The sequence below is a fragment of the Castor canadensis genome, chromosome 5, assembly GCF_047511655.1.
Source record: "Castor canadensis chromosome 5, mCasCan1.hap1v2, whole genome shotgun sequence".
Classification (NCBI taxonomy): Eukaryota; Metazoa; Chordata; class Mammalia; order Rodentia; family Castoridae; genus Castor; species Castor canadensis.
The window spans coordinates 123,216,491-123,244,159 of NC_133390.1; the positions used below are offsets into that span (position 1 = coordinate 123,216,491).

The following is a 27,669-nucleotide window of genomic DNA, read 5'->3' on the forward strand; positions in this document are numbered from 1 at the left end:
GTTATGATAGTCAGTAATATTGCTCATTAACATTTTCAGTCTCTTACCTCCTTACAAAGTATATATGCACATTTGGCACCATTGTGTTGGGATGGGGCAGATATTTGAGAGTGAAAGTGATGAGTGTCACATGTCTTTGAGCACTTAACTGTTGATACAACATCCATTGCACAAGGTTCTTTCTTTCCCTGTGGCACAGTGACTAGTAATGTTTGAGATGGCTTGCCACTTCCTTGACCTGGATTATATTCAACAAAGACCCCTTGCCAACCCATGACAGATATGCTATGTGAGGGAGATAAAGACATTTGTTGTGTTCAATTCCTGGGATTATTCTGACAGATACACTAGTGATAGCACAGATTTCACAGTTATTTCACAGTTATGTGTCTTTTAGAAGAGCTATTCCTGAAATTTCACTACCCTTTAGAATTTGGCTAAATAACTGAGATCATGTTACTCTAATATCTCTGGTCTGTAAATAGAAACAATACAACTTGTTATCCTATAGTAAATTTATCAGATAAGTAGATTTCTGTAAAATTACTGTATAAATAGACATTACCAACAGATGATTGGTACATTAAATATAAATTGGTCTCTGAATGTTCTCGAATAGCACTATGATAATTCCAATGACTAAAGAATCCACACAGTCATCAACCATACATACAAATCAAGGATTGGATAGATGCATTTCATATAATATTTAAAGGCTCACAGCAACCTCATGAAGCTGGGCAATACTGCTTGATACATGGAAGAAATTGAGATTGAGACTTATACAGCTACAAAGTCAATCACCTCCTAAGTGATAGGGCAATGAACAGAATCAATATATCTAAATCCAAAATCAAATTCTTTTCTGCTTGTACACTCTGCCAACGTACATATGCATAAGAAGTGATCTAATTTATTGTTGAATATTTTCCTACATTTGCACCTGCAATGAGGAAAATTTTCAGCTTTTAATTCTAATATATTAATTGAATGAGAACAGTCTTTGATAGACTTGCTCTTTACTTGCTGTCTGATGTTCCCAGTTGAAGGACTAGAGATGATGAAGAACAAGAACAAGCAGAGTTCTTAATGTTTTCAATTTGCATATGCAGTAGTCATTTGACCAGTGCATTTGAATTAACATCTGTTTGAGCAAGTGTTTTGCTTCATTGAAGATTCATTAGGCTCCATATTCTAAGAATGCAGTCTGTAGTAGAGATTAGCAAATAAATTTATAACTAGATAATTAGGCAGTGTTTTGTTCTCAGAGTAATAGGGTAAAAACAGATACATATCTGTTGAACCAACTTAGTGGAATATGCATTTGAAAAATCCCAAAACTCTTGAACCATGTTCCAAGTAGCAAAGGGTTAATAAGATCTTATCATGCTAATTCCATATGTAGTATAAATTTATTTTAATTTTAGAATTATCTTTTAGTGTTTAGCTTGGAGAATGGTGAAGAGAATAAGATATCTCTAGAACTATTATCTATTTGTAAATAATATGACAAGAGCTGTTGTGCTGAAAAGAGGCTAAGGAGACAGCCTCTTGAATTAGGCTGTTTGGGTTTAGAGGCTGGTTCTACTGATAACTAATGGATGACCTCAGATAAGTCACCTAAAAATTTTACAGATCCCAAGTGCCTCATCTGTAAAATAGATAGTTATGATAGTATCTTCAGGCATTAGTTAGACTTTTTGTTTCTGTTACAAATTACCTGACATAAATTAAAGGGAAGAATCACTTATTTGGGGTCATGGTATCAGTCTGTAGTCCTTTGTTTCACTGATTCTGGGCCCATGGTGAGGCAGAACATCATGGTAGTGGGAGCATGTTTGGCTACTCACTTCATGGTAGGCAGGAAGCAAAGACAGAAAATACCTGTGCTGCCTGGTTTTTCTCCTTTTTACCCCTTTAATTCCATCTGGGCCCCTGATCTATGGGATGCTACCACCCACATTCAGGGTGGATGTTTCCCACCTAGTTAATCCTTTGCAAATGCCCTGACAGACACACCCAGAGGAGTGCTTTACTAATCTAGTATTGAATTGAGAAGTATCTCAATTCCATCAGTTGACATTCAAGATTAACCATAACAAATCCACCCCTTGTCAACTTGACACCCAAATGTATCTCCTTAACCTACAATGCTCCATCCCAGCCCCAGCAATGCTTATGTCCATCTCATAATGCCAAGTGCATTCAGTCCAACTCTCAAAAGTCCCTATAGTCTGAATAGTCCCAACATTGTTCAAAAAGACAAGTCCATAGTCTCTTCTGAGACTCAATGCAAACTCTGAGCTCCTCCCTGTAAAAATCAAAAAATAATTTACATAGTCCCAAATATAATGACATAGAGTAATTATTTATATTGCAAAAAGGAGGAATGAGGACATTGAAAGGAGGAATTGGGACCAAAACAAGATAAAAAACCCAGCAGGGTAAACACTGAATCCTGTAGCTCTAATGAGGTGTCTGGACACATGTTGGTGTAGTAGGAGCTCTGATGGACTTGGGCAGCCACACCAAATGGCCTTGCCATTTGCAGCCCTTTTCATGGTCTGGATCTGTTCACTGCATACAGCTTTCCCCTGTAGATATTCCATATTTCTGGCATCTCCAACATCTGAGGGTCTCTACCGCAGCTTAGATTTCACCATCATGGCTTCATATATCACTTTCTTAGGAGTTGCCTACAAGGACTTTGACACTATCACACATTGCCTACCCTCCCAGGTTTTCCTTTGAAATCTGGGTAGAAGCCTCCATGACACTAGAACTCTTACATTTTGCATACCTACAAAACCAGCATCATAAGGACTATGCCAAGCTCTACCTTGAGTCTGAGCAGTAGCTGGGGTCCCTTGGACAGTGGCTACATTGTTTTCTGGGTAGATGGGTAGCTCAGGATGGTGAAATGAGTCCTGGGAAGACAGCTCCTTTAGGTGACCTGTGGTGGTGCTGTCTTCTCAAGGGAAGTCTTTCAAGTGAGTTTGCTTCTCATGCCCTCAAACTTGGGATGGATGGATTCCATCTTTCCTATTGTCCAGACGCAAAGCATTTGGCTTACTTTTAAGGGTGTAATCTCTTTGTATACTATGGTTTCCTTAGTTCTAACTTCATAAGGGCTTTTCTGACCAAGCTGCAAGTTTTTCAAGTCTTTCTATTCTGCTTTTAGTTCCTGATTCTCTCTGTAAGCCTACATAATAGCAGCTAGCAATAGTTAGGCTACAGGTTGAATGCTGTACTGCCTTAAAGCTTCCTCTGCTAGATTTATTAGTTCATCACCTTTAAATAAGCCTGCCTTAAAGTCCCAGGAAATAAACAACATGTAGCCAAGTTCTTTGCCAGCATATAACATGAATGGCCTCTAATCCATTCATCCTGATCCCCTATAAATCCTCATTTTCATCTGAAACCACATGAGCACAATATTTACTAACCACATTTCTATCAACATTCTGGTCTTCCTACCTCCCATCAGAATCACCCAAAACTCTTAATGCCCTGCTTATAGCATTCTAGGGATTCTCCAGCCTGAATCTCCAAATTCTTCCCATAAGCCAGTTCCAGAGACTTCTGAGCCATTTTGTCAAGTAGTCACAGCAATGACCCCACTTCCCTGGTACCAGTTTTCTGTTAGTTAAGCTTTTTGCTACAGTGACCAAATACCTGATATAAACAACTTAAAGAGCTGAATAATTCTTTAAATGGAGGAATTGTTTATTTTGGCTTACAAATTCAGTGGTTTTAGTGGTTTTAGTCCAGTCTTTTGTTACGTTAATTTTGGGTGTATGGTGAGGCAGAACACCATGGCAGTGAGAGTGTGAGGCTACTCACCTTGAGGAAGACAGGAAACAGAGAGAAAATGCCTATACTGAGTGGCTCTCTCTTTTTTTTTTTTTTTTTTTTTGTGCTACTGGGATTTGAACTCGGGTTCATGCTTGCAAAGCAGACACTCTGCTGCTTGAGCCATGCCTCCAGTTTCTCTGGTTATTTCAGAGATGGGGTCTTGTGAATTATTTGCCTGGTCTGTCCTCGAACCTTGATCCTCCTGATCTCAGCTTCCTAATCAGCTAGGATTATAGGTGTGAGCCACCCACACCTGGTTGGCTTTCTCCTTGTTGCCCCCAGCCTGTAGGATAATGTTACCCAAATTCATGTTGTGTATTTCCCCCCTTACTTAGTCTTCTCTGCAGATGCTGTCAGACACACCCAGAGGTGTGCTTTATTAACTTACCTAATAGGTGCTTCTCAGTCCAATCAAGTTGATGGTCAAAATTCACCATCACACTGCTTCACAAAGTTCAGAGGGTTAGTTGAGGTAACACATATAAAACAGTAAGCACACACTTTGTCCTATAGTAGATACTCAATAAATGATATTTTTTGAAGTTAAATTGCTTATTGCCTTTCCATACAATCCCATATCTATATGAAGAAATACTGAAAAGATACCAAGAACAGTAAAGTGGGGAATATCCTTTATTAGATACTGAGAGAAACAGAGCTAGTTGATCATCTTATTCTTTGATTCTTCAGTACATGATTAAAATGAGTCCATTGCTGCAATGCATTTCTAGTTTAGTGTAAACAGAAGTGCTAAAAATATTGAAATCAGGAGATAAATTAGAGCTTTCTTAATCTGACTCCTTGGTGAAAGAATAGGCCCCAGAATCAAGAATGCCTCAAGAATACTTTGGATTTGCTTGACAGAATTTGTGAAGACAGGAAATACTATCTCTCATGTTCCTTGTAATTGAATGAAACCAGTTTCTTTTCCTGTATCCCCTCTGCCTTTCTGATTCACTCACATTTGTATATGCTGACTTTGCTGCTGCAGATGAGTTCTTGAATTCACTTTGGTCATCTTTTCATTTATCTTTTATGAATTTAGATAGTTGTGAACTTGTATATTCTTTAAAGTCCAAATCCAAATAATATAACCAACTTTACTCAGTTTATAAAGGTTGGAACAGGTGGTTACCTTTCCCATCATCAAATGCATGAAAAATGTATTAAGTGTCAACTGGGTTTCTCATATCAACTCATCAGGGGAATAGCAATATTTTTTTCTAAGAAATTCCAATATATAGTTTTCTGAATTTTCTATAAGTGCTTATTTTCTGTTGAAAAAAAAAAGTCATGAGTCAGATCATTATTTTTAAGCCAATATAAAAGGCTCACAAAATTGATCTCAGAGTCATACCCCTTACAGGTAAAGGAGGTCTACCTTACAATGAGTCTTTCATGTTGAGGTTCTTAAATTAGTAAATAGTTATAAAGTAACTTGATACATTCTTCCATCAAGGAATGGTGAAGTCCAAAACTCATATAACTGAAAATCTACAATTAAATATATTAACTTTTTTTTTCGTTTTCTTTTTCTTTAACTCTTCCTCTACTTTTTATTTTTGAAGTATCTTCTAGTAAAGGATTGGGACCAGTCCAAGTATTCAGCAACACCTTAAACACCCTAAAGTCTAAATAATTTTTATTAAACACATTTTGATGATAAATTTCAGAATTACTATTTCTTTACCATTACTTTTAATCTACAGGATGTGTACTGGTTCTGTGTCTTATAATTCTACCATTAAACAGAATCTGAGCATCTGTCTGTAAGTAAATACAACCAATATATACTTGTAAATATACTGTCCAGAAAAAACAAGAAAATATGGATTAGAAAATAGCAGACAATACGTTAGTTTCCTTTTCGGTTCAGATCTTGATTTCCACTAATGCTGTTTCTTTAAATATTTTGGACGAATCTTAACTTTTTAAGATTCAAAGAAAGCAAGCACATGCATATTTTCATGATCGATTTAAACCTGTACATTTCTCCCAGTTCTGTTTAACATCCCTACTAAAGTAGTCAGTCAGTGTGGCTGCAACAGTGGGAGATACCAGCACTTTAGATAAGCACTGGCATTAAAAAAATTATCTAATAACTCAGTGCTCATTTGCTTCCTGCTTTATTCATTAATTTATTATTAATACCTCACTGTCATTTTATATAACAGCATTTGTTTGCATCTGTTTTCTTGCTATGGACTTAATTCAATTTGGGAAAATAAAGCTTCTACAACTTAAAATCAGAATGTATGAAATACTTAAAACCATGTACAATAAATTTTGACTTAAGTTTTTAAATTCTTTTGTAAAATTATGTTAATAAAATTTGCCATTTTAACCATATTAAATGGACAGTTCAAGGATTATTTAAGTGTTTTAACTTCTGGTTAATAGTCCTAGAAAAAAATTTCTAAGCAATATAAAAGTGACTTGATATGGCCACATGACAGGTTCATGTCATTTTCAACACCATTTTTTTTAAATGATATGAGCTAGGATTTCTTCGTTAATACCATCTTTAAGATTTGTGCAACAGACCAGATGTTGTGGCTTACACCTGCATCCTAGCTTCTTGGGAGGAAGAGGTTGGAAGGTTTGTGGTTCAAGACCATCTTAGGCAAAAGGTTCATCAGATTTCATCTCAACCAATAAAACCTGGGCATGACGGGTCATGCCTGACATCTGAGCTAAGAAGGAAGCATAAATAGGACAATTGAGGTCTCCTGGCTATATGCAGGAGACCCTACCTCAAATATAACCAAAGCCAAAAAAAAAAAAAAAAAAAGGCTAGGAGTATGATTCAAGTAGTAGAGTGCCTGCATAGCTAGCACAAGGTACTAAGTTCAAATCCCAGTACCACCAAAATGAAAACAAAAAGATTTGTGCAACAGAATTACTTGTAGTGAAATAGTATCATTTTGTTATGGGCTGCCTGTGTATGGATATCAGCTCTATCTCAATAACTATATAAACTTAGGCGAGTTATAAATTCAGTGCCTTGGCTTTATTATCTGTAAGGTAAATATGGTAGTACCTTCCTCATAAACTTTTGAGGGAGTGAAAGTGAGTTATTTGTGAAGTGTGAGACCACTCATGTGGTCTTCATTCATTGTTAAGAAAGTGGCAGCTCAGGCAAAGTGACTTAACTGAGGTCACACAGTAGCAGAACTGGGATTCAGACCCAATTGTTATGGCTACATACTCCAGGTTTTTAGATTATATGTCAACCTGCTTGAAATTTACATTGGATCATCTGCTGCTATTCTTTGAAACATACCAAATTCATAACAAGCTATTATTTACAAAGGCCTTTTTTTTCTTTTTGCAATTAATGTATATTAATTTTATAAAATAATGGATTGCACTGTATTTTCATTCATGTGTATACTATATTTGACCATATTTCCTCCCTCATTCTCTCACCTGTCCCCTCTCACCCTCCTACTGGTCCCTTTCCTTTTCCCAAATAATTCCCTCTACTTTTATGTCTTTTTTTTTAATGTAGATTTTGCATATGAGAGAAAGCATATATTTTTCTAAATCTGGCTTATTTCACTTAATGTGGTGATGTCCAAGTTCCATCCATTTTCCTGCAAATGACATAATTACATTATTCTTTATAGCTATAGATTAAAACTGTAGTGAATATATACCATATTTTTCTTTATCTATTCACCCATCGATGGGCAGCTAGGCTAATTCCATAAGTTGGTTGTTGTGAATTGTGCTACAGTAAACATAGATTTTGTAGATATCTCTGTTATCTGCTGACATTGATTCCTGTAAGTATATATACCCAGGAGTGGTATAGTCGGATCATATGGTGATTCTATTTTTAGTTTTTTGAGGAACCTCCATACTGATTTCCATAGTGGCTGCACTATTTTACACTCCTGCCAACAGTGTATAAGTGTTCATTTTTCCTCACATCCTTATGAGCACTTGTTTTCTTTCTCCCTTCCTTTCTCTTCTCTTCCCTCCCCTCCCCTCCCCTCCCCAAGAATCTGTATTTTAAAATAGTTGGTTATAGCCTTCTCAGTGAATCTCAAAAGCCATAGTATACCAGATGAATACTTATTTTCTCTGTGTATATGGAATCTGATAAAGAAGATATTTGTAAGTGTTTATTATCTTTATTTTCTGGGATATATAAATGTGTTTATGAGTTTGTGGTAAGAAGGAAGCCAGGCAACTCTTGGGCAAAATTCTAACAAGAGACTCCCTTATCCTTTAAGTGTGTTTTCTGTCTGGTGTGCCTTAATGTCTCCCATTCTGTGACACTGGAGCCCTCTCCCTTTTTCTCTCTTCTCAATATCTGATTTCAAGTCTATTACTCAAAATGGTAGATGTATTGGTGGTATAAATATTGTTTTCCATAGGATGTCAGTCACTCGGATGAACCAACCTAAAGTACCAAATGGGGATTCCTTAAAAAAAAAAAATCATAGCATGCAATTGTCTCTTCTATCTTGATAGGAAAAGATCTATGCTTAGAAAATACATGTTAAATGGTGCATTAATAAAAAGCTTATCTAGTACCCTATGATTTTTCTGGTTTATATTGGGGCCATTTATGTTAAAGTGCTTAGTTTCCTACTTCTCTGCCCCCTGCCACCTACCTCCAATGTTGTAGGGAAGTACCAATCAGGAGTTAGGTTTCCTATTTTGGTAATGTCAAGCATTTCAAGTAAGGTACTAGAATTATGCTATAAAGATTTAACTTTCAAATGTCCTTATTCATTTGTTTCTGTCTAATTTCTGTTGTGCTCATTGCATCCTCATTATCTCTCAATCTGACATAAAGAATTGATGCACGGATGACACACGCAGGAATTTCAGATGCTCAGGGTTCTTGAGCCTGCTCTGAGAATGAAAGCACAGACAGACTCTAACAGCAGAGGTCAGAAAGGTTTTATTTGTAGAGAATTTAGTTGGAGAAAAGAGAAGAGAAAGACTGCATATTGGAGAATACAGGGGTGCCTGGGAACCGGTGATCCTGTGGGCCAGGGTGGGGAGTGGGGTTTTCTAGCCTATTTGCATTGCCTTATGGCGGAGATGACTTTCAGATGCAAACAGGCATTTCCTAGGGAGGAGAAGTGTCTCCTTGACCACTTATCCCCTTTTGGGACCTCCCTCAGTACGTCCTTCAGTCCTTCATTCCCCCCTCTCAATGGTAGCCCTAAGTGCTGTTAGGGATAGGGATGAAGAGAGGTCTATTCAGTAACTGCTTCCTGCTGACAGTGGGCGATGAAGGGGCCCGCAGAGTCAGGGCTGAACACGAGAGGGGTTGTCAAGGGGACTGCGGTGGTAGGTCGTTTTCATCTCCACCAGAGGCCATTTGTAGTTTGATGGATTCTAGGTGAGAAGAAACAAACTTGACAAGTTTAAAATGCAAAGCCCAAACACAAGCAAGAGAATAATGACAACTATAGGCCCCAGAAAGGGTAGGAACCAAGTCCTGGAGGGGAGCCAGGATTTTATTTGTTCCCATACCTGAGTAGAAACCTGAGTTTCAAGAGATTGCTCCCGGAGCCATTTAGCCTGTTGGAGAATGTAATCTGCATGTTCCTCTACAATGCCTGAAGTGTTTACATATGTGCAACAGGAGGTATTGGCAATGGCACATACCCCCCCTTGCTTGGCCAAAAGAAAATCTAGGGCCGGGCAGTGGTCCGTTACCATACAGGCAAGTGACAACAAAGACCTTTGCATGTCCTTAATGGCAAGGCCTACCTGGTCTGAGGTGTCCTCTACCACTTTAGTTAGGTTTTTTTTGCAGTTACATGATTGGCAATCACCCCATAGCTGATTCCAGCAAGGGCTGCAACTAATGCTGTTATCCCTAAAACTATTAAAGTAACCTCTCTTATTTCTATGGGAAGCTGTTCCTATTGTAGTTAGCATTTCTCTTTTCTTCCAAATGGCTGCATGAGCATGCAGGATCAGGAAGGCATACTTAGAATCTGTATAGATGTTGACTCTCTGTTCTTTTGACAGTCTTAGGGCTTCTGTTAGGGCCACTAATTCTGCCAATTGAGCACTTGTATTAGGAGGAAGAGGACCTGATTTGAGGGTGCCAAATTTTGTCACAACTGCAAACCCTGCATGTCTGACACCATTCCTGACAAAGGAACTGCCATCAGTGTATAATTCTAGATCTGGGTTTTTTAAGGGCTGATCAGTTAAGTCAGGTTGGACAGCATAATTTTCCATAAGCACCTCCTCACACGAGTGCTCAGGATTTCCCTCTGCCTTTGGTAGAAGGGATGCAGGATTTAGGCTCTGACAGGTCCTTAAAGTTATTTCTGTCCCTCCCAGAAGCTGGGCCTGATATTTAAGTAGATGACTGTCAGATAGCCAAAGTTCTCCTTTTGACTTTAAAATTCCCCCTAGGTCATGTGGGGTATAAACTGTTAGTGGGCAGTTTAGGATAAGTTTCTTAGCTTCAAGCACTAGAAGGCTTACTGCAGCGATTGCTCTGAGGCATCCTGGCCATCCCTTGGCTACCTGATCTAACTCTTTGCTTAAGTAACCTACTGGCTGGGGAGTGATGCCCTGGAGCTGAGTCATCATGCCCAAGGCCAGTCCTCCCTTTTCATAGACATATAATTGAAACTTGTCTTGTACTGGGAGACCCAGGGTGGGAGCTGTCATAAGAGCCTTCTTTAACCTATGGAATGCAGTTTCTGACTTGTCATCCCACTCAATAAAGGGCTGGGTATCCTTCTGTGCTTCCTTAAGGATTTGATATTAAGGCCTGGCTAGGTCTGCATATCCCAGGATCCAAATTCTACAGTATCCTGTGACCCCCAAAAAGGCCCTCAATTGTTTTAGAGTTTTAGGTAGAGGAAACGTCAAGATTGGACGGATTCTGTCTTCTCCTAGAGACCTCATTTCTTTCTCCATGACAAGACCTAAATATGTAACCATAGACTGACACAATTGGGCTTTTTCTTTAGAGATTTTATAACCTCTGTCTGCTAAGAAGTTTAGTAAGGACTCAGTGGCTCATGAAATGACAGGCTCATTTGGTCCACAGAGCAGGAGGTCATGTACATATTGTAGCAGAGTAACTTGTGGATATTGCCGTTCTGCCAAGTCTTGGGTTAGAGCCAACTCAAAGAGGTGGGGGCTGTCTCTGAATCCCTGGGGGAGGACAGTCCAAGTGACCTGTCCAGACTTTCTTGTGGGGTCCTCAAAGGCAAAGATAGGTTGACTTTTAGGGTGTAAGGGAATGCAAAAGAAGGCATCTTTTAAATCCAGGACAGAGTAGTAAGTAGTACCTGGAGGTACTTGGGCTAAAAGCATATAAGGATTTGGAACTACAGGATGGAGAGGCACTACTGCTTCATTGATCAGGTGGAGATCCTGGACTAGCCTCCATTTGTTAGGTCCCTTCCTAACACCAAGAATAGGAGTATTATATGGGCTGGAACATTCTATTAGCAGTCCCTGTCTCTTTAAGTCTTTGATTATGGGAATTAGCCCCTCCTTAACTTCTGGCTTTAAAGGATATTGTTTTTGATGGGAAAACCAGGAGGGGTCCTTGAGATAAATTAGGACTGGGGCAGCTGTTCGTGCCCATCCCACAGTGTGTCCATCTGTCCACACCATGGGGTCTACTTGTTCCTCTATTGGGACAAGCAAAAGTACTCTCCTAGGGGTAAAACCCCCAATTTGGATTGAAGGTCTTGCCCTAGCAGAGGAGTAGGGGTTTCTGGGACAATTAAAAAGGAGTGACAGAAATGGAAATCTCCCCAGGAGCAGGCTAAAGGCTGAGTGAAATAATGTTCTAGAGGCTGGCCTGATATGCCTCGAACAGTAATTTTCTTGGAGGACCTGGGTCTGGGAGAGAAAGGAATAGCTGAGATGCTGGCTCCACTATATAAGGAGGCTGACCTTGTGCTTTTCAATTGTGAGTAAAACTTGGGGCTCCCCTGTTTTTATGGTAGTCAGAGAATCCTGTATGGGAGGCTCCAGGACCCATCATTAGGTGGGAGGCTCTGACCTCATTTCCCCTGGGAACTGGGGACAGTGTGCCTTCCAATGTTTTCCCCGACAAATGGGGCAGGGTCCCGGAGGTAGCTTTCTCTGGGGGCACTCCCTCCTAAAATGGCCTGCCTGTCCACATTGAAAGCATGTCCTCAGGTTTGGACTTTGCCCCGGGGGAGGCTCTGATCCTTTCTCTTTTCCCTTTCCAGGTCCTTCCTTTCTTTTTCTAAGTCACTGTTATAGTATAGAGATGTGGCTACACGGACCAATTGGTCCAGATCTCTGCTCCATTTAGCCACCAATTTCGGAAGCTTTTTACAGATATCTGGTTCTGACTGTGTTAGGAATTTATCTTTAGGATGATTTCCTCTTCCTGTGACTCTGGTATAATGTTGGTATGCTTTTGTAAAGCATCCTTAAGTTCTGTAGGAAAGCTACTGGAGTTTCTAAGGGTCCTTGCTATACAGCTGTGACTTGGGAGTAATTAAGAGGTTTTACCTTGGCTCTCCTTAGTCCCTCAAGAATGCAGTGGATGAAGTGGTTACGACTCCATTCATCCTTGTCATTTTCAGGGTCCCATTTAGGGTCATACCTAGGCACTGCCTGATCTGTTGGAATTGGGAATTGAGGCTCCCTTCTAGGTATCCAATGTCTTTGTCTTTCTTCTCCCTCCCCCTCCTCCTCCTGTGAGGGCCCAGTAGGAGACAGGCCTGTAGGGCCACTTTTATCTAAGTGATAATTGTCTCCAGCTGTGACTGTCTGATCTAGAACCTGCTTTTTCTCCAGAGAAGTGAGGGTCTGGGATAGCAATAGCATTACATCTTTCCAGCTCAGTTCAAAGTTTTGGCTGACTTCTCTAGATGCCTGGATGTACTGATCTGGATTTTCTGTGTAATTTCCTAAATCCTTTTTTATTTCTTTAAGTTCACTCACTCTAAAAGGAACATGAGCTCTGTCCCCTCCAGGAATTAACTGGAAGGGGTAGAGTCCTGTGGGACAGCGTCTAGTGTGTGAGGTAGCTGGGTAAGGGGGAAGAGGGGAAGCTGATGGAGCATTAGATGGATTTTTTTGCTCAAGGGAGTTTGGGGGCTTTTTACAAAGGGTTACCATGGTCTGGGTATCTAGCCTGCATTTGTTTAGCCATTCTGGGTGGTTTCTTAGGAAAAAGAACAATTGAACGTATGGAACTTCGGTCCATTTTCCCTCCTTTTTAACAGAACATATCTAATTGAAGAATGGTATTATAATTAATGCTCCCTCCTTCTGGCCATCTTTCCTCATCTCCCAGAGGATACTGTGGCCAAGCCTGGGTACAGTAAAACTTGAGTTGCTTTTGCTGAAGACTTTCTGGATCAAGATCTTTCCAATGTTTTAATAGGCAGGCAAGGGGGGATCCTTCCTGGATCCTTGATTAATTCCCATCTAAAATTAATTAATCTTAATTTCCCATCTAAAAAGGGAAACGGGAAAATTGGTCACCTAAACAGAGGTTTCTCCTTTTATCTAAGCGTCCCCAGATAAGGAGAAACTCTAGTGGGAGAGGGTGTCCCTCTCTCCCTTGCTCCTTCCACTGCCACTCGTGGGTAGAGTTGTGGAGGATTTACAGATAGATATCTCAGTTACACCCACCCCCCTGAGATGATCTTTGACCAATCTCTCATCTATTTTGACTTGCCTGTTTGCCCTGCGACCCAAGTAGGCCTAGTTGTCCTCTACCAGCTGAACGCTTGTAATTAAAAAAATAACTCTATCAAAGTAACCAAGAGGGCTTGCATAGCCAGAAGGAGGACCCCTTTAGAGGCATGGATGGGGACTCTTGATGAAGTAGACTTTTTTCCCCTATATATCCTGTGAGGCATATATGCTTTCTATGAAAGGAGAGAGAGCATCTGGAAGCTTTTGCTCTGGTAAGGGGCAAAAATGGAGACCTGAGGTTTTTGCCTTTTAACTGTTTTTTTTTTTCCCCCTGAGGGTAGGATGTGAACCTGTTTAACCAGTTAATGTGATGCTTGACAAAGACAGTTAAGCCTAAATTGGAGACTAGCACTTTGTGATGCCTGTAGGGATTTTTCCCAAACTCCCTGAAGAATGAAGCTCACTGCTATTTACAGCAAAGGCAGGGAGGGGGACACTCATCCTGAACTGCCTGGGAAAGGGGAAAGAGAGACTGAGGGTTGAGGAAAAAAGAGTTTCCAGGCTCAACACATGAGGGATTATTGATCATCCCTGCTGTCCAGGTCGATCCTGCCCAAAGGCAGTACTGGAAGCAAGAGGTGACCTCCACTCTGGGGCCACGGAAACCATGAAGAAAGCATGAGAGATCTGATTGTTTGCCACGGACATGGCTGGGGAGGTCCAAGACTTAGCTGCCTTTGGGGCCTCAGGGTGGGTCAGAAAGTTGCATCTCCAGCCTTTGGGTGACACCGGGGAGTGCCCCGGCCAGAATACCTTTTGTGGCTTGAAGACAAACTTTCCTTTCCACCAGCTGTTTTCGGACCTCCCCTTAAGCTGGTCAGATCTTGAAAGAGAGTGTTAGTGTTTAAGGAGAGGAAAAAAGAAAAGGCCTCGGTATACATAAGTCAAGTTCCGCCCATGTAACACTGGCAGTGCAGTACAAACCCCTGCCCGGCCTCTGAGTTTCCTCAGATTGCCTGCCGTACAGCTGTAGTGGGCTTGGACCTTTTCCTCAGTTTCCCAAGGAAGAAACCCTCCTTAACAAGACAGAGAGAGAGGGTGAAAAGATCGACCTGAGAGTTCCACTGTAGCTAGGCTGTGGTGGGGGGGTCTCTCCTGGAAAACAGACTCCACCAGAGTGCTGGATGCCCATGGTCACATTCCTAGGCAGTCTTTCCCAGTTTGGCACAACCTATACTGACCTCAGGTGAAGGTTGGTCCCTTCGTGAGTTGCCAAATATGATGCACGGACGACACACACAGGAATTTCAGATGCTCAGGGTTCTTGAGCCTGCTCTGAGAATGAAAGCACAGACAGACTCTAACAGCAGAGGTCGGAAAGACTTTATTTGTAGAGAATTTAGTTGGAGAAAAGAGAAGAGAAAGACTGCATATTGGAGAATGCAGGGGTGCCTGGGAACCGGTGATCCTGTGGGCCAGGGTGGGGAGTGGAGTTTTCTAGCCTATTTGCATTGCCTTATGGCGGAGATGCCTTTCAGATGCAAACAGGCATTTCCTAGGGAGGAGAAGTGTCTCCTTGACCACCTATGACCTTTTGGGACCTCCCTCAGTCCATCCTTCAGTCCTTCAGAATCATAGTAAATGAAGGTAGACTTTTTAAAAATTTGGTTAACTTTACTGGTTCACACTTTCCAGTGGCCTATAGAGTGGAACACATAAGTTATTTTGATTTTAAAATCCTGTTGAGTTAGAATAAGCAAAATTCCTATTTATGTCTATAGTAAGTAACAAGTAAACTAGATTTTAAAAGCAATATTTGCCTAAAGTATTCAATAATTTAAATAAGTTTTCCAAATAATCCAGTCTTGGTTATGTTGATTAGGTCTAGCACTGATGTATACCTCGGTTCTTGGATCCAGCAAAAGAGGAATTCAGGCAAGATGCAAAAATAGTAAAAAGTAATAGTAAAGTTTATTAGGAAAGGAATTTAGTATAACAGGATGAAGTTGGAGAAAAAGAAACATTTCCTGCTCCTCATGAAGGTAATGGGACTAAAGACTCAAAATGCTGGTCCTCATTTCTTAGTCTTATCATTTTCCCAGTTGGAATATACATGGTCATGTCTGGCAACCCTAATCATTAAGATAATGGATCTGGGTGGCTAAGATGGGTATTAAAAACCAGAAAGTGTCATTCGGGCCTGCCTATTCAAATCACAAGGACAATACACTTTAGAAATTCCCTTTGCTAGACAGCCTTTCATCTTTTTCCCCTCCACTCATCCAAGGAGCCTAGCAGTTTGTTAACATCTCAGCGAGGAAGGCAGTAGCAGATAGCTGTAAGTCTCCTTGTTCTTAAAACTTAGCATCTAAAAGGAGATGGGAGAGGTACCTATCCACTCTGACTTTTTACCTTTTAATTTCTAGTTTTAAAGTCTAACTCTGGCCCTTTTAATATTTATTACAGTAATTATATATATATATATAATTATATATAATTATATATATTATATTATGTATATCATATATTATAATTATATATATAATATTATATTATATAATAATATATATATTATATATATATATTATAGTAATATAATTTCCCTATCTCCTCATCTATGTATCCTGCTTTATCCATCACTCATGACTAACTGTTACCCAACAATTATATGAACCTATGTTAAAGATGGCAGATATTAATAGGAACTAAGGAGACTAAAGCTATAGTGTCTGTGGTGCTCATGGGTATGATGTGACCATCTTGTAGCTTGCATCATAGGAACAAGGTTGTTCTTGCTATCTATATTATTGGTTGCTGTTGCAGAAATCCAGTTTAAGGAAGACACGATATCCTTGTGATTAACTCTCTACTGAATTGGCTTAAGTGAAAATGATCTGTCCAACAGAAGAAAAGAGCAATAGCTTTGGCACAGTAGTAAATAGAACAATGTATTACTGCAGTGCATGGCTGCAGTCAGTGAGCTACAACTGCGAATTTGATGTATAAATACTAGCAACTGACATTAATTTAAATGGAGAGAACTTTATAATAGGTGAAAATGTTGGTCCCCAAACATTTATTAGAGATGTATTCCAAATCATAATCATTTTGTATTTCTTTAGATTATGAAACCTATGGCTTATATCCCATATTTATAAAGGTATATTAGGTAAGAAATAATTTAAACTAATGGTCAATATTTGAAGTTATTTCAAAGAATTTATAAAGCAATTTCTAAGTACTTATGATTCCAGTTTTCCAGATTTTTAATATATTCTGTACATAATATGTGAAAGATAAATTTTCTAAATTATAAGTACCTATATTTGTAGTTAAATTTGGTTTTGATAAATAAAAATTTGAATCAAAAATTTTAGAATATAGGTGTTGTCACTGCATCTGTGGATAGTAGTAAGGTTCTTAACATCCTCCCCCACCAGATCATCTGAGTAGCATTTGACTAATTACTTTGCTTTAAAATTAGGCACTGTATTTTAAATTTCCTTAGTACTTGAAATTACACATGCTTTTTTTCCAAGAAAAAAATGCTACTGTTGTCATAGATCATAAAATAAATCAGTGATCCAAAAAGTGTTTTACAGATCTGAATACTATATAAAAAATGTTTTGTATTATCTTAGAAGTATTATCACCATAATGCCAGTAGTCATCATGTTTATAAATTTTTCTTTTACCTTTGTAAGGGATAAAGTGTAGCAGCTTTTTTTTTTTTACTTTTATTTTCTAGCTGGATTCTCCCGATGCCACCTTTTATAAAATATGGCTATTTATAGTACTCAGTATTTCTGAGCTCCAGTTGTTTAAGGCTCGGAGATGATCAAAAGAGACAAAATTCAGTGACCTCATGAGACTTAAGTTAGCAAAGTAAGACTCATAGCAAACCAATAAGATATAATGTCTTAATTTTTTTATGAGTGCAATAGAGAAAAATGAGGGTAGAACAAAAGGATATAGGCAACAAAGGAATGAGAGGAAAGACCCTGTTAGGAAAAACGCCGCTCTCAAAGAAAGCTCATGAGAAAAGTCTCATGTCCATAGAGCAAGGTTTAATGGCAGGCCCAAACTGCCAGGCTGGCTGGGGAAAAGATGGTGCAGCCCCAAGCCTGGGCGAGCAGTGGCTTTTATAGAAGGGGGAGGGTAAGAAAGTTAGCACATGCACAGTAGTCTCTGGTAGGGGTGGGGCTGTCTTAGAGCACAGGAATTTGTTTAAGGGCGGGGCTGCCATTTTGAATGATTCACAAAATGGCGACATTATTGTTCTGTCATTCCCCCATTTTTTCTTTAATAATGATGAAGGTAGGGGCTGAGAATCAGGAATTGGGGTGAAGCATCAATCTCTTTAAATGCTTCCTGCTGGCAAGGGGCGTTGTATGGGGCAGGATCCTCAGGCTCCTGTGGTGTCCTGGATGGGGCCTTCACAGTAGTTTAGGGTGGTTTTGGAGAGGTTGGTATCCCTGGAAGTACAACTGGTTAAATTTTTGATTAGCAATAACAGAAAAGTAGTATGATACAAGGGAGGAACCTTAAGAATAGGAGAGCAAGAACATAGGCTCTAGGATGGGCATTGGCCAGGAGAACCACTGTGAAATGTTCTTCCCTAGACAATTTCAAGAGTCCTCCAACTACAGAGAGAGAAATGGGTGGCCATACATTATCTAAGACCCAAATAGGAGTATTACGAGGAGCATAAAAAGGTGTCTGTTCAGGGACTACATACCTAGGGATCTAAATTCTGCAAAATCCTATAACTGCCAGGAAAACTGTAAGCTGTCTTATGGTATGGGGGTTGGGAAATGGAAGATTGGGTTGATGCATTTATGTCTCAGGGAGTGAGTCTGTCCCTTTAAGGCCACACCTAGGTAGGTGACCTGTGGGAGGCAGGGGCTGTCAGGATTTAAATGTAACACTCTTGGATAAAAGAGAGCTTTAGCTCATTATTTTATATCAATTGACACTTTTAACCTTTTAAATGTTTGTACCATATTCAGATAACACTGTTACAAGATGGTCATTTAAGACACATAAGCAAATATATAAATGAACTCTGATTTAGTAGTACTTAAAAGCTTGACAAGATCAGCAGAAAACACAAATAATTTCTTTGATAAAATCTTTCTCTGTAATGGTTTTTTGTAGATGTTACTCAGAGCAGAACAATATTAAGATAACCTTGTTATTTTATAGACATAGAGGATTTGATTTTAGTTTGACATGACCCTAAAAATCTTTTAGGCAACTCTTAGATTACATTTAACTTTATCACACACTGAAGTTTCTTATTATGCACTTTTAAAACTTACTTAGACCTTTATATAACATATTAAACCCTTTGATGGCTTGTTTTTATCCCTCCTATTTGAAACAATCTTTAGGATAAACCCTCTTTTTAAAAATCCCTTCTCATCCAAAAAAAAAAAAAATTCCTTTTTCCTTTAACATCTCAAAAAATGCATTTATTACCTATCTATATCCTTTCCAGTTGTTTACTTTGTAACTTGTATTTTAAAATTAACTTTTATAAGAATTTTAAATTTATTAAAGGGGCTGGAACAACTAATTAGTAGCCCTTGTTGTTTTAAGGAATATATGATAGGCATAAGACCTCATCATCCCTCAGGCTTGAGGGGATATTGTTTTAGGTGTGGAAATTGTGAGGGATTTTTGAGTTTTATTTGAATAGGGAGGGCCGTCCTGGCTCACCCTACACTCATCTCATCAGTGCACACTGTGGAATCACTTTGTTCATGAAGGAGGGGGCAGCAGAGATAGCTGCCTGGGGGGAGGAGTATTTGAGCCTTTAATTGAGATAGTAAATCCCGTCCCAACAGGGACACTGGAGTTTTCTTCGGTACTATGAGGAAAGAGTGACAGAAGAGGAGGTCTCCCCAAAAGCAGGCCAGAGGCCAAGTAAACTAGTGTCCTAGGGGTTAGCCAGATCTGCCCCGAATGATAACTTTTGTCATTGGACCAGGGACCAGGAGAAAAAGGTAAAACAGAGAAATGGGCTCCCCTGTCTAGGAGGAAAATGACCTTTTGTTTTTCTGCCATTATGGCTCCTCAACATTGATGCCAAGAAGTGGAGTGTGGCCAGGAGGCTTGGACCCATCAATCCATAGGAAGGTGGCACCTCGTCTTCCATCTTGTGACGGGGGGCACTTAGACCTCCAGTGGTTACCCTTGCAGAGGGCAGGGTCCTGGTTGGGGGAGGGGCTGTCTCCCATGCTGTACCCCTTAAGCATTCTCTGCAGAAGTGCCCCTCCTGTCCACCACGGTAGCAAGTTCAGGATACAGGCCCCAGTTGGGTTGGGCCCTCTCTGAGAGCAGCAATGAGGCCATGGTGCCTCTTATCTTTTTCTCTCCTGTTAGTAAGGTCCGGGACATACAGACATAGCCGTAAATACAGACGTGGCTAGCTGTATTACTTGGTTCAATGACTTTTCCCTTCAGCCACAGTCTGAATTTTTTATGAATATCTGGGACTGACTGTTAGAAATTTATCTTTGAGGAGAACCTCTCTCACCTGTGACTCTGAGTCCACCGTGGTATGTTTTCTGATAGGTTGTTGCTGTAAAGTAAAGTTGTTATTTTACATTGACACCTGACACTCTGGAGAACAAGTCTCTGAACTGTTCTGGGCCTCAGTTTCCTCACTTGAAGAATGAAGGATCTAGGTTAAACTACGTTTTTCTACTATGAGATGGCTGAAGTGACATTAATGCCACTTATCTTCTTTACCATTTTTTTATTTTTTTTTTTAGTAATGCTGGGGAATTGAACCCAAGGCTTTGCACATACTGGGCAGATATTCTCCCATTGAGCTACTTCCTCAGGCCCAAATATTATTATTATTTTTTACTTTGGCTGTACTGGACTTGAACTCAGGACTTTCTGCTTGTAAAGCGGCACTCTACTGCTTGAGCCATATAATCATGTCCAACCTGAGTGGCCTGGTTCAGAACCCATTGCTTTTCTAATGAGAGAAATTTTTATAGGGGACCTCAGTTTACTTTTTTTTTTTTACTTTTATAGAAAAGGTCTAATTGGAGGTCTAATTGTGAAAGCCACTTCTCTTGGTCACCGAAGGCATACTGAGGCCAGGCCTCAGTACAAAGCTTCCAACATCTACCAGCCAGAAGACTGGAAGATGCAGGTCCCATCTAGAAAGAACAAAACATTAAGGATCCTGTCTTTTAGCTAACAGCAGGCAGCCTCTTTAATAAAGTCTACCTTTTTAACAAAGAAATCATTTGTAAAGTTAGATGAGGGCATTCAGAGGGCATTTCAGGCCAATAACAGTGCCATATGGGACAACTAGTGTTAATATCTGGAGAGAAAAATTTATGCTGAGGCCAAAGGTATAGAAAGTTCTAAATGAGAAATTTAGATACCACAGTAATGTCTATTTTGTTATTTCTGGAACTATAACCTTGAGCTAATAATTGGCTTACAAGGGCTGGGTCTGATGCCTTGAGGTGTGAGGTGGGGCTAGGAGCAGGACTTGTGCAAGGCCACGACCTCCACACACACCTGGGACAAATGACCCTGACTGCCTAGGCCTGATCCTGCAGCCTGTCGCCCCTCCCCCCTTCCTGTGTACTCTCCGCGCATTTATTCTAGGGGAAGTGGTGGTGGGCTACAGCATCACCACGTGTGGCTGGCGGCCCAGGATTTGCTGGGTCCTCTGTATGGATTTTCTTAGCTATGGCAGGCGTTTTTGCTGTGTCCAGGAGCTGGCATCCTATGCACAGGTGCACCTGTTTGCTTTCCCTCCTCCCCTTGTGGGGGCGGAGTTAGAGCATAAGTGTGGCAGCTGCTGTTTTTTGTAAGCGCTTTTGTAAAGCGGCTGATTTAAAGTTACTTTAGACCAAGAGGCCTGGCAAACTAGTTGGAATAACTTACGTCATAAGGTACCATGCTACAGGTTTTTCATGGGAGGCAGGGTCCCAGTAAGCCCAGGGAGGGGAAGGCAGACAGAGACAAAGGACACGTGGTGAGACCATAGAGGAGGCAGAAAGGTGTCCTGACATCTTAGGTAAGTGAGGGGAAGGCAGAGCCTGGAGGCATGACACCTGGCCTGAGGGATTAGCCATCACCTGTGTCTGTAGGTTGCTCCCATTATTGGTTTTGGCAGGCTTTCAGCAAAACAAAACCTCCTCTCTCCGGTCGCCAAATAAATCTGGGGCTTTGTCTCAGCAAACAGAAAGGGAGCATGAGCTCTCCAGAGCTGGAACCACATTCAGGCCAGAATTAGCAAGGAGTGGCTTGCTTAACTCCATGACAGGGAAAGTTTTTCAGGAAGATAGGATGAGATAGGCATGGTAAGCAGTGCAAGAAGTCTGCTTACATGGGGCAGGAGGAGGTTTGGGAGAGGAATTGGCTGATTTAGAAACTGGTTTACAGGCTAATAGAATCTGCACAGGGGAACAGAAAGTACAGAGGGAGGGTTTGATGCAGAGATAGGTGAAGGATTGGATGTAGGAAAGTTCCTTCCATTTACCAGCATGCTCACAGAGATTGTATAAATCCCTTAAAATATTGGGATTGAAAGTGTCATTAAGTGGCCATTTGGAGGAATTGTCCAGTTGGGGCCAGGCCTGATTACAGAGAAAAATGAGCTTTCGTGGCTTAAGATCAGGCGTTAGGCAGAGGGCCCAAGGTTGGCCAGGAGACATCCCACTGGCAAGTCTAAAGGAATTTGGGACAGTCCAACTCCCATGGTGAAGGCCTGACCTGAGGAGAGATATGGTGGGCGTCCCTGAAATATCAGGTCCTCAGGAGAGAGAGAGAGAAATGTGGAAAACAATCCCCAGAGGGAACGTCTTGACCACGGGTATTTCCACAGTCCCAAGTGGGGAACCCAGTTCCCAGGACGAGAGTGAGCTGCAACCTAGTGCTAGGGTTTTGGAGGAAATGAGAGAGAGACCACAGCTCAGCGTGCGAGGAGGACTCACCGAGGGAGAGAGGACCTTAAGGAAGATTGGCGGGTGGTGGATGGCGGTTGGAGGCGCGCTGGGGTGGAGGAACTTCCCTGTGAGCTAGTGAGAGAGTGGCACTTTCTAGGATCAGGGGTCCAGGTAAAGCAGCTCAGATCCCAGAGGAAAGCCGGGAGAGCAAGGTCAGTGCCGGGTAACTCAACCCGATCCTGGATTTCGGCACCAAATGTTAGGAAAAACGCCACTCTCAAAGAAAGCTCACGAGCAAAGTCTCACGTCCATAGAGCAAGGTTTAATGGCAGGCCCAAACTGCCAGGCTGGCTGGGGAAAAGATGGCGCAGCCCCAAGCCTGGGTGTGCAGTGGCTTTTATAGAAGGGGAGGGTAAGGAAGTTAGCGCATGCGCAGTAGTCTCTGGTAGGGGTGGGGCTGTCTTAGAGCACGGGAATTTGTTTAAGGGTGGGGCTGCCATTTTGGCTGATTCACAAAATGGCGACATTATTGTTCTATCACACCCTATGTATGTGAATTTTCAAAGTCCCATAGCTATAACAGTACTTCCTACAGCTAACCAAATATCAGTGGTTAGTTGATAATAATTCTTGTTTTGGTTGTATTTTTCCCTGTCATTTATTCCAAAAAGTAATTTGGACCTTTTGTATTCACATATAGGGGCATTTTCTGTTACTAGGGTCAAAAGCATGGCTTGCCTGTTTTCCTGATCTGAGTTCTTTGTGGGTAAGCAGAGTGGACTTCAGAGAAGTCTTTGTGGGTAAGCAGAGTGGACTTCAGAGAAGGAGCAGCAAGGCAGGCAATATACTCTCAGACTTAGAGGAGGACAAAAGTCTGTTCTGTCAGTACCATGGGCAAGTGCTAGTACCCTGGAGAAGAATAGCACAATGACATACTCAAAAGAGTTTAGACCCATGTCATTAAGGCTCTCAGGTTCTGAAAAGATTGTTTTGTCCAGGTATGGCAAAGAAGCTTTTGGGCTGCATATTCATGCATCTTCTTTCAATTTGTAAAGCTAGAGTAGCCCCCAAATGACTGATCTGTAGTTTTTTTTCTTTTTTTTGGCAGTATGGAGGTTTGAACTCAGGGCTTTGAGCTTGCTAGACATGTGCTCTACTGCTTGATCCACACCTCAAGTCCTCGTTGCTCTGGTTATTTTGGAGATAAGGTTTTTCTTTTCTGTCCAGGCCAGTCTGATTCACGATTCTCCTATTTGTGCTTCTTGCCATCAGTGGGATGACAGGTGGGTGCCACCACATCCATCTTTTTTCCATTAAGATGGGGTCCTATAAACTTTTTTGCCTGGGCTGGCCTGGAACCACAATCCTCCAGAGCTCAGCCTCCCATGTAGCCTGGAATTACAGATACACACAACAGTGCCCAGCTATTGATTGAAATGAGGATCTCACTAGCTTTCTTCCTGAGCTGGCCTCAAGCCATGATCTTCCTGATTTCAGCCTCCCAGGAAGCTAGGTGTGAGCCATTAGCACCTGACTGGTATTGTTTCTTAACATCCTGGTTGGAAGAGGTATGTTGCATTTACTTTGACTTAGCAAAAATAAAATATGACATTGTTTACACAGTCAATTTTGAGGAGTAAGATTTATCTTGCTGTGACCCTAGGTTATTATATCTTGATTAATTCTTATGTGGAGAAAAAGTCTTAAAATACAAAAAAAAAATTATGGCAGAAACATAAATTTCTGCCAGAATGATGAAATTTCTCCACTAGCCTTACTGGGTACATAAACACATAATGCAATCTTTTCCTGTAATTTGCCATCTCATATTAGTATGCAGCAATACCAGAAACCTATTCAGTGAGTCAAAAGTTACTAAGAAGGAACATTCAACTTCCTCCTCAAACCCTGGGAAATGGAAAAATGATATTAGTGGTAGCCAATAACATCTGACTGAAATAAGATCACATAGGAGAGTCGTTCACAACTTTCAATTTTGGATATAGCTAGGAATGTTCTCATACATGAGGCATTGTCTTTCCCTGTCTAGCTATCTGCTTAGTCTCAAATCTCATCCTGACTCCAAACATTTCCATGGTTATTCATCTATCAATAATTATTTATGTTCATAAGTTTACACTAATTTTTAGATTAAATGTCCTCTGATTTCTATGATCATTATTTCTTATTTGTTTATTCATTCATTCATTCATTTACTGCAGTAAATAAATCTGTCTTAGTGCCAAATCTGTCTTAGTGTCTCTTAACCCAATTTACATAAGGCATAAAAGTTTAATGTTGAACATACAGAAATTTTTTGGGAGAAAATGTCAGTGTGCTGTGGAAGTTTCCCTCACCTTTTCCTTCCCCATCTAGAAATAAGGAAGGATGGTTATTTCCCTTTATCTCATGGATAGTAGAAGGGGATTGTTGGATTTTCTTTTCTTTTTTTTCCTGTGAATGCTTGACCCATGAACCTTGGAGTTTGAACAACACAGTGTAACAATGTCCAGCTTTTCCTAAAAAATCTAAAAAGTGAGAGTTTCTGGTCATCATAGCCAAAGAGAGATAATGGCCACTGAGAATGGCCAGTATCACCACTTTTTCAGAGACAATGATGCAGAACTGGAAGAGAGTCAGGGGTCATTTTAGAAGGTTCTCCACTTTAAGAGGGCTTCTTGTCCAGTGCAGCCTAAGAAGAAAGATGTAGGAAAATAGTAATGAGATATGTGTTGAAAGCAACCAGTTAAAAGAAAGACATTGCTCCTGTCAAGGAAGCTGCAGTCATATATTCCTAGTTGGGAGACAGTTATTAAAACAAAACAACAACAAAAAGCCACAATAAAAAATATATTAAAGCCTAGAAAGCACCAACTATAACTTTACCTAACAGCACAAAAACAAAGCCACCTTCTTCAACTTATCTTTGGTTCCCCACATCTAAACCTTTCTGCCCAGCAGGGAGAGAACAAACATGAGGACAAGAAAAAACCCTCGTGGACTGAAGCATTCTTTTTGATGTGGAGCACAGGAGCTCTAGCTTGCAATGAAATTTGGAATTTTGCCTCTTACATGCAAGTGGACATTTTTGTTTTTAAATTTTGGGGTCTAAAAGTAAGTGGAGGACACTTTACTATTTGGGTGTTTTCGAAAGTCACATAACCTGCTATATATAGCCAAAGATGAAGAGGAATCTAGACTCTACTTGAAGCTATGACCTTATTTGTGTCTTTTTTTTTAATACCCATGTGTGCATTTCATAGCTCAGTTGATGCAGAGGAGCTTTCATTGAGTCCTGTTGTTACCCTCAGTCAAACTTTGTACATCCTGAGCATTTGTGGGCTTTCCTCAATGTATCTTCTTGAAACCATATACTTGTGGATACCAAGGGTCTATTGTACTTTTTGCCAAAGCTTGAATCCTACCTTAAATAAAGTTTGGCTTTTAAACAATTCTGAACTTACTTATCTATTTGACTTCTAGCTAGAAAGGTAAACATGAATGTTTCATGCTTTCAAAAGACACATTTTTTTTGAGTAGTTTTGCCCTACTTTGGGCTTATTTATAAAACAACATTGTTTTCTTTACTAACTTTGTTTCCAGAATGTAAACTTTCAAGTTGAATGTTTATTTCATTAAATACTATAGTATATTTAAGTTGAAATTAATCACAGTGTTATTACTGCCATTCATTAAGGCATGCTATTCATTCATTCTTCGAAGTGTTATTCCAGTACTCAGTACATGGAATGAATCTGTTATATTCAGCTGCTGAGCCTTTGCTTCTTTCTTGTCAATCCAGATGACTTTCCTTGGACTGTTCCAACTGAAAGATTATAATAATGTCTGAAAGAGCTAAGTTTGTGAATGATTATAAACAAACTTTTGGTGACTTCTACAAAATGATTCAGCTAAGTAAATGTGAATCAGTTCAACATGAAAAGCACATGAAGTCATTTGAATATTTTAATTAGAAAATAAATAGGTTACTTAAGTGGGAAATTTGGAGTTTTAAAAGTATTTTGAATTGATACTTTTTAGTATTGTCCTGGCCTAATTGCTAATATAATTAGCCAAATGAAGCAAAAGTACACAGACAGGAAAGGAAGAAACAAAATTACATTATTAGTAGATGATTATATACTTTCCTGGAAAACCTATGGCACTCAAATAGAAAAGCTATTATAAATAATAGAAAAGCTATTAAAAACAATAGGAAAATTTAGTTATGTGTCAAGTTATTACCATACTGAAGTAATCAGTTTGAAAATATGAAAGAATTACGTTCTCATTTATTATAATACCAAAACCTATAAAATACACCAAAGTAAGCTTAAGAAGCAATGCATAAAATCTAATGAATAAAATTATAAATGCTACTAAAAGATATCAACTTTTTTGGTTTAGAAGATATAGTATAGAGGATGTCAATTTATTTAATTTTAATTAAATATGAATTTAGGCAAAATTTTTAATAGCACAACTAATTCAGAAATTTGTAGGAAAATTAAAACAGAAAAGTTAGGCCTGTATAATACAAATGACATAATTAAGCTCCAGTAGTTAAACCAGTTTGGTACTAATAGTGATTAGAAAATCCACAACTAAACTCAAATGCACTTGGATGAGTAGTTAATGATTAAGGTTGTTCTCAAGAAAAGCCAGGTACAGTGATCTGTGGTGATAGTTTCAGCTACTCAAGCAGATGCAGCAGGAGCATCAACTTGAACTAACGAGTTTGAGACAAGCCTGGATAACACAGTAAGACCCCATCTCAAAAAAACAAAATATTTTTGAGTAAGTGGTATGAGTACAAATGGTGACTGCTTAGGGAAATATGAACTTGGAAGTGTATCATACATTCATTCAAGAAGAATGAAAGATTTAATAAAACGAAAAGAAAAATTCAAAAGTATTACTAGAAGAAAACATAGGGGGAACACAAGATACTGGCATAGGCAATGACTTTTTGAGTAGGAATCCAATAGCTCAGGAAATATTAACAAAGTCTGACAAGTAGGATTGCATCAAATTAAAAACTTCTGCACAGCAAAGGAAACAGAGGCAGCCTACAGGATGGGAGAAAATCTTTGCCATTAATACAACAGAGAATTACTATTCATAATGTATAAAGAATCCAAAAATATAAACACCAAAAGAGCAAATAGTCCAATCAATAAATAGCAAATGAACTGAACACTTTTCAAATGAAGGACAAATAGCCAATGCATACATGAAAAAAGTTCAGTATCTTCAA

At 39.8% G+C, this 27,669-nt stretch overlaps 1 protein-coding gene and 1 long non-coding RNA gene across 11 annotated transcripts in view; one reads left to right on the top strand and one right to left on the bottom strand.

The window, feature by feature from the left end:
• The window catches only part of Zcwpw2 (zinc finger CW-type and PWWP domain containing 2), a 225,591-nt gene that overhangs the window by 91,639 nt on the left and 106,283 nt on the right, over positions 1–27,669 (top strand). For 6 of the 10 annotated variants that reach the window (XM_074074035.1, XM_074074036.1, XM_074074032.1 and 3 more), the window contains one exon: positions 25,371–25,526. The exons of 3 other annotated variants lie outside the window; for them this stretch is intronic. In XM_074074035.1, the coding sequence (XP_073930136.1) occupies positions 25,371–25,526 (156 nt within the window). The remainder of the gene's footprint in view (positions 1–25,370; positions 25,527–27,669) is intronic. One more of the 10 variants, XM_074074038.1, reaches the window with a different exon arrangement.
• Positions 8,600–23,010, bottom strand: LOC141423326 (uncharacterized). The gene is made up of 3 exons (XR_012448103.1): positions 22,461–23,010; positions 14,730–14,823; positions 8,600–9,216 (listed from the first exon to the last, which is right to left on the bottom strand). It is a non-coding gene; the product is annotated as an uncharacterized lncRNA (long non-coding RNA).